The sequence below is a fragment of the Synchytrium microbalum genome (genome assembly GCF_006535985.1).
Source record: "Synchytrium microbalum strain JEL517 chromosome Unknown SmJEL517_scf0013, whole genome shotgun sequence".
NCBI classification, from domain to species: domain Eukaryota; kingdom Fungi; phylum Chytridiomycota; class Chytridiomycetes; order Synchytriales; family Synchytriaceae; genus Synchytrium; species Synchytrium microbalum.
Window position 1 is genome coordinate 323,361 of NW_022158362.1, and position 10,567 is coordinate 333,927.

Consider the following 10,567-nt stretch of genomic DNA (forward strand, 5'->3'; position numbering starts at 1 on the left):
GTTTTTGTGATCCTTTAGTATCGTGCCATAACTTCAGCAGTAATAGCAGCACGTGGCGCATGACGTTCAGTCCACCTCTCGAATTGCTCCAGCCCTTGTTCAATCAACACTTCAATCCCTTCACAAGTCACAAAATTCCTGCTTGCTTGACTCAACAATGGGGTATCACGAGGTCGATATGCCATCTCTACTACAACTCCAGTACATCCGGCAGCAGCACTATTATACATATCGTTGAATGGGAGTTGGGATTGCGCAGGTGCAGGGATCGTTCCTACGACAAGGTACAATGGTGGTGGAGCATTAACACTACTATTGTTATATGGAGCAAGACACCAGTCTAATTGTTGCATAGCACGTCCACCAAATGCAGAGGCTAAATCTTGTGCTCGTGCACCAGTTCGATTCCATAGTCGCAATTCAGTCACATTCATGGATTTCAGGGCAAAACATGCAGCTCTAGCTGTTCCTCCTGCTCCAACCACGACTCCGATTATAGGTTGATTTGGTAGTAACGATGGCATACGGGCTTGGAGTGCTCTCTTGATACCAATCCAATCTGTGTTATCACCTACTACAATCTTGCTGCCATCACTTGTTGTTTCAACCATAAGAGTGTTGACTGCTCCAATGCTTTGAGCTGCTGCCGTAGTACGTTGCACGATACCATGTTTGACTACATCTTCTTTCAGCGGTATTGTGACACTAGCACCACCAAAAGTACCATTGGCCAATCCTTCAGTGACTATAGTCTGTACATGTCTCCAATCCGGACTTTCAGAGAGTTCATATTTATGCGGCAGACCAAGAGTATGGAAGCCTGTATTATGAATGGTGGGTGACATGGATTGCTTTATCGGAGCTCCAAACAGGTAATATTTTTTAGCATCCAATAATCCCAATAACGATCGAGCTTGATTTAGTTCTGTGATCGTCAGTTGACCTGGTGCAGCAGCAACTGCCAATGCTGAATGAGTGACCGGTGTCAAATATTCGTTAAGGACTCGTGATAATTGCCCAACTTTTCTCATATTTATGGCTATTATGGGTTTGGATGGTCGAAGCCCCAATGATGTTACAATACGGTTTAAAAATCGTTGCAAACTATAGTTGTCTTCCATATCATGGGCTGTGCCCACTAGTTTCACTATATCTCCGTATGGATGCAATTCAATATACTTGTCTCGCATAGAGACACCAGCTTTTTTATTACGGCTGCTTGAAGTAGTTCCTAGGCCAGATCCATATCCTGTCACGGCAGTCAAATCTTCCCAAGTAGCTGTTCCGGTAACATCATGGTAGGAAGCAATAATATGAGCTGGTCCCTTGTTGGCAATCAATCGTTCAGTCATGCGTTTACGAGCCGGCTGTTGCATATCTTCTACTTCTAGATCTATATATTCACATCCCCATTTGACTGCTCGATTCAATAAATCAAACATGTCTTCAGCTTTATCATTGGGAAAGGCACCATTTTGCGTTTTGGTTCGTACAGTGAAGATGATGGGTAATTCAGTCATACGTCGAAGTAATGCTACTTGCTCGGCCACATATTCGACATCAGTGGATTTCAGCAAATCTACTCGTAATTCAACGGCATCGGAACCTTCTGTTATACGGTCGATTCGATCAGCGACATCTCGTACATTACCACATGTCAAGGCAACGAAGAAGGAGGTGGTGGAAGTAGGGTGTGTTGGTGTTGATGTGATAAATCGGACGACTCGAGTCAAGTCACGTTCTACCTTTGTCCAATACGAGTCATCAGAATCAACTTCCATGCTGCCAGATGACGACGGTACTATAGGATGCTTCACAATGACGAATTCAGCACTTGAACATTCATCATACCATCCTTTACGACGATCCCACACTACCATCATATCTTCACCAATCATTGGTCGAGTCTTGTCAATATTGAGATACGCAACTACGTCACTCATATCTCGTTTTACGTGTATGACATGCCCTCGTCGGTGATTGACTGCTTGACCAGCTCCACTCCATTTCTTGAGCGTTTCTCGAGCAGCTGGTGTTTCAACTATACCACCGCCACATGCAATAACCAATCCTGTAGGCTGTTCTTCAAGAACTTGGGCCAAGAATTTGGTTTCCTGTTGTCTGAATTCAGTCCATCCTTTGTCTGCTATTAATTGAGGAATGGTGGTACCTAAAGCCGATTCCAGGTAATCGTCCATATCGATAAAACGTCGTTGTAATGATGCAGCTAAAGAGCGACCTAGATGTGTCTTTCCAGCTCCTCGCATACCAATTATGACTGTTGTGGCATGTTGAAGGTAATTATGGGAAGTACCATTTGTCAGACCATTTGCTTGTACTTTGGCCAATGCGGGAGTAGATGATTCGGTAGCTTCGTGCATGTCAATACCAACCAGTGGTACTTTCATGATATTTTCAAGAGTATCCCACCATGTAGGGTAAGTCTTTTCAACACACTTCTTTTCTTTTATGACACTTTGATGCGTTGGGTTGAGTGCACATGCCAAGACACTAAAACTCATGGCAATACGATGATCATCATAGCATTTAACTCCTGATTTAGGTGCATGTAGTAGTGTTCGATCCTTGCCATGGATTTCTATACCATCTGGTAATTCTGATGCATCGACACCGAATTCGGCAAGTTGTTCAACCATGGCGGCTATACGATTACATTCCTTGACTCGTTGATTGGCTATACCAGTTATACGAGTAACGTTCGAGCCGTAATGTGGTGCTGCTACACCGGCCAAGACACTAGCTGTCAAAAACGCATCAGTCATAGACTCCATATCGATAGATGGAATGGGCGACAGTGTTGTAGGGCCTTTCACTGTTGTTGATGAGGCTGTTTGCTTGACATGACAACCCATGGCTCCCAAAACCTTAAAATATTAATAGAGCGTGTGAGCAAAAAAGCGCTTTCGTCGACCGTATAATATTTACCTTAGTGGCAAATTCTGAATCACCCTGCAGTGACTGCGATCCCATGTTCGTCACTGTTACAGTTACACCAGTTATAGCAGCAAAAGCGAGAGGGTAAGTGGCGGATGAGGCATCAGCTTCAACTAAATAGTCGGATGGGTTTTTGTAGACTCCTTTAGGAATATAATATACATTCTTGTTGGATGGATCTCGGGTGACTTTGATACCAAAGGATTCCATCATGGCTGTCGTCATATCGATATAAGGTTGAGATACAACAGCATTACCCGTCAATATGAGTGTGACTGCGTTTTCAGCGTATGGAGCTGACATGAGAATAGACGATACATATTGCGAGCTGATTTCAGCAGACAAGTGGATGATACCGCCCTTCAGACCATGGCCATCAGGTGTGATTTCTAGTGGGAGTGAACCCTTTGATTCTAGATACTTGACATTAGCACCGTTTGCAGTCAATGCATCAAATAAAGGTCCAATAGGTCGTTGTTTCATTCGAGCATTTCCTGTGACGATGGTAGAGACACGATTGCTTCCTGGAGTTTTAACCAGTGCACATACAGTAGTGAGGAAACGAGATGCAGTTCCAGCGTTTCCTAAATATATTTCCGAGTCTGGTACTCGTAATTGACCACCACCTCCTTGAATGACCAGCGTATCACCATTATCCTCCCATACATAGGTAATGCCTACTAGCTTCTGTAGTGCATCCAGCATGACCTGCACGTCGTCTGAATGTAACAGGCCACGTAATCGACATGTGCCTTGACCTAGAGCAGCGAAGACTAATGCTCGATTTGATATAGATTTTGAGCCAGGCACAGCCAAGCTATAATGCTCTGATCCTGTTATACTAGGTGGCTGTACTCGTATGGCAGGTGATAATATTTTTCGGATGACTACATCAGGTATAAACGTGGCTCGTGGCTCCCAGCATTTACCAATACCAGCCAACATGACGATTCGCTTTTGATCTCCTTGATTCTTTTTATCGACTCTCATTATATCTAGTAGTTGATCAACACTGCAATGCTTTCCTGGGGCACGTTCAAGAACCTTTTTATCTTCCAGCGATATTGGGAGGCCGTAGGACTGTAAACATCGTACCAGTCGACCGACAGCCACTTCAGACAAATGGCCTAAATGTCTGGCAATCTCTGCTTCTCGGACCATACCCATAGAGACACATTCACCGTGTAATATATTTGGAGCAAGAATAGCTTCCATGGCGTGTCCAATCGAGTGACCGAAATTCAGGAGATTGCGGAGGCCTGTTTCTTTTTCATCTACTGTGACTACATGAGCCTTCACTTTGACTGAGCCCAAAATGACACGTTTCAGTAGTGTTGTATCCGTTTTCACTAAAACTTGAGGTTTGAGGATGTACTGTGGACAAACAAAAAGTTCCAGATTCGAATATCTGTGAGATTGCTTCAATTACCTGACGACTTGCTTGTATTAGCAAAAGCCATAACTTCTTCAGGATGATTTTCCAGCAAGTCAAAGTCTTCTTCGACCCATATAGCAGCAGTTTTGATGACTTCAGCCATGCCATTGACGAATTCTCGATGAGGTAGAGTTTTTAAATAGTCGACATCTATGAATATACGTTTGGGTTGATGGAAGGCTCCAATGAGATTTTTTCCAGCAGGGGTATCGACAGCTGTCTTTCCCCCAATAGATGAATCTACCATAGCTAATAATGTGGTTGGGATTTGTACAAATGGTATTCCTCGCATGAATGTAGCTGCGACAAAACCTAACAAACAAAGCGAATGTGTTGTTTAATTGGTGTGACTCGTCTATTCGCAGCCAAAAAAAAAGTTTGAACAGTGTACCTAGCATGTCACCAATAACACCACCTCCCAGCGCAAGAATACATGAGTCTCGTGTACATCGTTGCTCCAACATCCAGTCTTCAATCTGTGCCTTCACTTCACGAGTTTTGGCAGCTTCACCAGGAGGTAAAATGTATGTCAGGATTCGAGCAATGGCGTTTCCCTTGGCGACATTCTGATGGATGGCGGCTTGCAGCTCGTTCGTTAGTGTTGCGAGATGATATGGAGCCACGTTCTTATCGGTGACCACTATGTACGATGATGCGGGAATGGTTGTTACAACTGTTTGAGCAATATGCGACGTCAAGTGCTGTCCAACCATGATTGTCTCTGATCCAAGAATGGACACATTCGTAAAGTCAGAGCCCGTCATGATGCACTTCTCTTCTCTAGGCTTTCTGGTATTTCTCGTCAATGAATTCGGAAAAAAGAGTTTGTTGTCGGGATTCGAAAGTTTGGATTTTCATAAGGTGCAAAAACGAAGGGAAGAACGCGATGTCACGACGTAATTGGTCACTTCACGATCAGGCTCCAAGCATCTATGCATCTATGGGAATTCGGGCACAGAACAGTTTGATTGTTCGTGCGTGACAAAAAAAATCAGCTGGGTAGTGTAACTGACTCGAGTAGATGAGTATGAAATTAAAATTTACACGATGCGAATACAAAATAGATTTCCTTTACATGTGTTCCAAGCAAGAGTGTCAAATTACATATTCAAAGCTGGCTTTAAATACATTGTCATCCTTTAGGATTATTCTTTCGATATTCCAAATCCTGCAAATGCTCCTTCCATTCTTGATTTCTGATTTTCGCTTCCTTGTTCCTCTCAGCAACCTCCTGAGAAGTCGGAAAATCAGCATTGAACAACCACGGTGGAGTTGGCGGATTGGCCGGAAATACACTTCGATGTCGACTACCATGAGCTATAGGGTCTACACGTCGACCATCTACAAAGCGGGGTATATCTTTTGTAGCCTCATAGTACTAATTGAAAGAGGATAGGTCAGTTTTCTACGAAAACTTGGTCCCATAGACAAGAAAACATATGTATTCACTTGGTTACACTTACCCCAGAACAGCATTCGCAATCCACAGCATGCATCTGTTCACGGGCAACCTTTTTCCTCACTACTTCTTGGAAGGCATATTCTCCAGGTTCCAAAGTACGTCCAGCGTTATCAGTCACTGGTGCCGACTTCCTTCGTGGTGGTGAGGTTGGCGTTGACTTTCTCTGCTTTTGCTTGTTGGGCTTTGATTGTTTTGGCTGTTGTTGTGGTTGCTGCTGCTCTATCTGCCTGCTTCTATTAGGTTCACGTCTCGGCGGAGGGACCACAGGCATATCCTCTAAAAGTGTGTTTTCTACTCGTTCAATCTCACGTTCATGTACAGGTGAAGGACTATAATCATAGTATTCCTGTAAAGTGCTGTCTACTTTCTGTATAGTGTCATCATCGACGTCGTAGTCTTCAGGATCAGCACTTCCTCGTCCTTCTTCTTCTAAATCTATTACTTCTACATTCGTGATCTGTATTGGCTTGAGAGCACGATCTACATCTGCATCCCATCCTATTTCTGAGTGAATCTTTATGTTGCTGCCAGATCCGTTTGATTTACACCGTGCCACGTCATCTGATACTCGAGCATCGGCGTTAGCTGCTATTTGGGGTAGACGACCGTTCATAGGAGGAGACGGCTTATCAGGTGGTGTACTACTTATACTTATGACATCTTTGGTTTGCTTTGTGTATCGAGTTGGTGCAACTGGTGTGTCCTTGATAACATCTGGACTATCTACGACAAGGATCGGAGCGACCTTGACCATTAATTTACGAGCTGCATTATGTTCGAGTTGAGGAGTTAATTTTGGCAAAGGAAGACTTGTTCGCGCAGTGTTTGGCATCGAGAACTTGTTTGGTTGAGGTGCTTTGAATGGTGATTCTGGTGCCTCTTGACCATTATGACCACGAGAAGCGAATTCATTCGAGTATGGATTGAGTCTCGGTGGTCCAGAGGTTTCACGAGCTATGGAAAGGAATGTATGTTAAAAGAGTGCGAGAAAAAAATATTCGGCCTCGGGCCACTTTGTCAGCTCACCCTCAACAACGTCTGGTTGTTGGCCATTGGAACGTCCATACCGATCAGCTATATTAACAGAAACATGAGGCGAATTAATCATCAGAAACATACCAATTCAACTCACCTGGTGAGACAGTAGTTCTGGCAGAATGTTGACTGACTTGAGGTACCAAGTCATCTTCTGAATCATCATCTTTCAAGGTAGATTTACGTCTCATGGCTCCTGCTCGAGTGTATGTACCAGGTTTCTCTGCAGGTCGACCCAGTTCAAAATTTAGCCTTGGTGGTCTAGCAGTTTAAAATGTTGCATCTTAGTTAGGCAAAAAGACAACCACTTGGAATTTTGACTGTATCCGTACGGTATCAACAGTAAGCCAGATGTCTTATCAGATCCTATAGTATATGCAAGTTAGTTTGGAATCGATTTGACTCAAATATATCCCTCTCACCATTGTCGAGATTGCGTTTCTTGAGGGGTGGATTTTCATCAACAGAAGCTTTATCTGGTGATCTCTTTGATCCATTACGCTTTGGTCCATTGGTCAGTGACGCCAGTAACTTCACGAGGCTCGCATTCTCAGCGACTTGCTCATCCATCTGACGTTTAACGTCATCAAACATTTGCTGCCAATATATTTCACGATTAGCAGAAACTTCCCGTATTCTATTAGCAATAATCAGAGGTGATGAGCAACGGCTGGGCTATTGCCAAAAAGAAACCTGTGTATTCTGGTCAATTACCGAGACACTGTTGCTTGGCATTGTTTAAGAGTTTGCGGTTGACTAGAAATAATCAATTTGAACGAGAGCAGTCAGTCAAGGGACATTATTCCTAGAACAATAAATCAGATTTAAAATAAATACGTCTGTTTCTGTAATTCAAGTAGGTCTCTACGACATTGTGCCAATGCAGCCTCTCGCTCTTGTAACGTGGCTCTAACATCTTGAAGCTCGTCTTTATGTTCATTTTCCAGGTCCTTGATCCGAGCCGCTAGCTCTAGTATCTGTTGCTGATACTGAACAACCTCTTGTTGATGTTGAGCACTTTCTTCCTGATGTTTGGCCAATTGATCTAAGATCAAAGCGGATGTTAGTGATATCGATCCAGGGATCCATTAAATGATTTAAAAGGCAACCTCGGAAAAAATTTGCTCCCTTGTCTAGAGCTGCCCGCATTGCTTTGATCTCATCCATTTTTCAACTTCAGCAACTGACGATGATTTGTCGTATGAAAGAGAGCAAGATCATATAGAACAGATATACAGAGCAAATATGTTTAATTCAAAAGTCACGATCAGTCGTGATGGGGTGGGGAACGGAATCTGAAAGCTATATTAACCTGCGCTGCTCTGAACCCAAAAGTGTGAGTCGAGTAAGAAACCACTCATAAGCGCTCATAAGCCAGCTCGAGGCACTCAGATGAGAACGCTCATCACATCACACTGATGATCAAGCATCAAGAATCACAGACGGGTTTCGAACGCTTTGACGCGTTCCTGCCACGAAAAAAGCAAGTTCGAGTTCTGCAAAATGTTAATATACTATATTTATACACCAGCGATCCAGCGATGTTTGGTCCGTGTTTGGTTATTTACAGTCACGTTCGTCGGATGCCATAAAACAATGCCGAATTGTTGGCCACGTAATCGGTCCAGCCACGATTCCCACTGGTAGACACCAAATATCTTCCGTGTTCATCGGTCACTACGTGCAGATAAGTGTGAGTTTCCAAAATTGCACTCGACAAAAAATATCTTAGCTTACACAGACTAGACACGAAGCCTCCATGATGGCCATTTACAATTGTGAAAGGGACTCGCGGCGATGAGGAAGTACTTGTGCCGTTTGCTGCTCGACTTGATGATTCTTGTATTTGATCTAGAGTCCACAATCTAATATTGTCTTGTGAAGCACTAAATCACCACAATTAGAAATGGAATCAGTGTTTATTTCGACTTGAAGATTAGAAACCTGATAGTGAGAATCACTCGCCTCAACAAATGTCGTCCCGAAGGAAGGGCGAGAACTGAACTCACAGGACCAGAATCGGAGGGCATACGAATATTCCTTACACGTTGACCTGAGCCAATATCCCATTCATCCACTTTATGAAAACGGGGTAAGTCCATCTGTTGCAAATCTACAAAAGTAGCACCTGAGACTACCTGATCCGTTTCTCCTTCCACTGTACACTTGTTTCCCATCAGCACTCCACGAGGCAGATTGGGTCCAAGGTGAGGTATCAGGCGAAATCATTCTCTTGACCGGTGCATCTTTTCTCTGGTCGTATAAGAACAATCCACCATCTGATGACGACACAATAAAATGATGCGTTCCTTGAAGCTGTATTGACCCTATTGGCGAAGCTGGGCCGACATACTGTCGAGCAATACTGCCAGTGTTCAAATCCCACAAGACAATGACTCTATCCGAAGCACTTATCAAGCCTCGTTGATCTTGAGTAATTTTTAATGCCGAAACGGAGTTCTTGTGATGATCAAACACATGTTGGCACTAAAAATGTGGTTGATTTGAAATTTGCTGGACTTATTATTCCAAAACCGACGCCTTACATTTCCTTCGTCATGCCGAACAGTCCACAAATTGATCGTCCCACGCTGTTGATTGTATTGTTAGAATCTAATAGGTTGACTGAAATTGCTACACTTTACCTCCAAACCCGTCACACACCACACACCATCAGAATGTACATCTATGCTATGAACAGCCGATATTTTTGGTTCTTGAAGTGGACCTGATGCAGGATTAACTAAGGGAATGGAATCAGTTAGGATTTGGCCTGGTCGTAGAATTAGAGGGAATCGCGATACCTTGCTCCACATTATCCCAAGCTGACGAAAGGAGTCCAGCCTACGGTTTTGATCGTCAGAATCATCTAACTGACTTATCGACAATGTAAACTCACATTCTGTATCGTGTCGAAATGTAATTCCTTCTTCTGGGCCATAGTTAACGGCGACTTCCCGTTCATTGAGCCGAAAAAGTCATATTTTCGTATAAAACCGTCCTCCCCACCAGTGAATATCCATTTCTAAATAATAATGCGTTTGCAGTTCAGCTTCAAAACGCTGTCACAAACCCGAAGTATGAGCAGAGAGAGACAAAAAATACTTGATTAGATGTTGCAGCGAGACAGTTGATTCCGCAGGGATGAGGAGCGACAGCTTGAGGGGTGATATCATAACTATAAGTTTAAAAAAGAATTCAATTAGCTTCTGTGTAAAAAATACATCGTTGGATCTCTATGAAAAGCTGTGATGAGAACCTATTGATTTGTTGATCGTCCACCTGCATCAACATTTTTCTGAAGAAGTGTAGCTGAAGATATTTCTATAGATAGATTTTAGTTGTATGTGTATTTTTAAATACCTTCACTCGAGTCTGAAGTTTTGCTGCGATCGAATTCAAGCTTACAATCGATGCACCACGGCAACGTTTTTAGAGTGTCCTCGATTTCGCGATGTCGCGAGATTGCACGAAAATATTAAATTGTCAAGCATTTTGCGAATCGTAGCGGTCGCAATCGCGAGGACAATGAATGAGATGAGAGAAAGCAAAACTTGGCTTGTATTTCGTGTTACTCTGGAAAATATGTAGTCACATTTGGAGCACTGACCTCTTGAAATTTAGCTTTATTTGAAAAGCGAGAGCATGTCCACTCGATGCAGCTTGTAATGCACCTGACA

At 43.2% G+C, this 10,567-nt stretch overlaps 2 protein-coding genes across 2 annotated transcripts; both read right to left on the minus strand.

Annotated features, from left to right (window-relative positions):
* Positions 1 to 14: 14 nt before the first annotated feature.
* On the minus strand, positions 15 to 5,154 carry SmJEL517_g02883 (uncharacterized protein; the record flags this gene model as incomplete). Its single annotated transcript, XM_031168811.1, has 4 exons — positions 15 to 2,885; positions 2,947 to 4,304; positions 4,385 to 4,702; positions 4,782 to 5,154. The coding sequence occupies 4 exons, from the start codon at positions 5,152 to 5,154 to the stop codon at positions 15 to 17; spliced, it is 4,920 nt and encodes a 1,639-aa protein (XP_031025184.1).
* Positions 5,155 to 8,457: 3,303 nt separating this feature from the next.
* Positions 8,458 to 10,181, minus strand: SmJEL517_g02884 (uncharacterized protein; the record flags this gene model as incomplete). The annotated part of the gene is made up of 10 exons (XM_031168812.1): positions 8,458 to 8,564; positions 8,625 to 8,773; positions 8,832 to 8,964; positions 9,026 to 9,374; positions 9,434 to 9,478; positions 9,533 to 9,630; positions 9,692 to 9,731; positions 9,787 to 9,912; positions 9,993 to 10,065; positions 10,147 to 10,181. 10 exons carry the CDS (start codon positions 10,179 to 10,181, stop codon positions 8,458 to 8,460), a joined length of 1,155 nt encoding a protein of 384 aa, XP_031025187.1.
* Between the last annotated feature and the right edge of the window lie 386 nt (positions 10,182 to 10,567).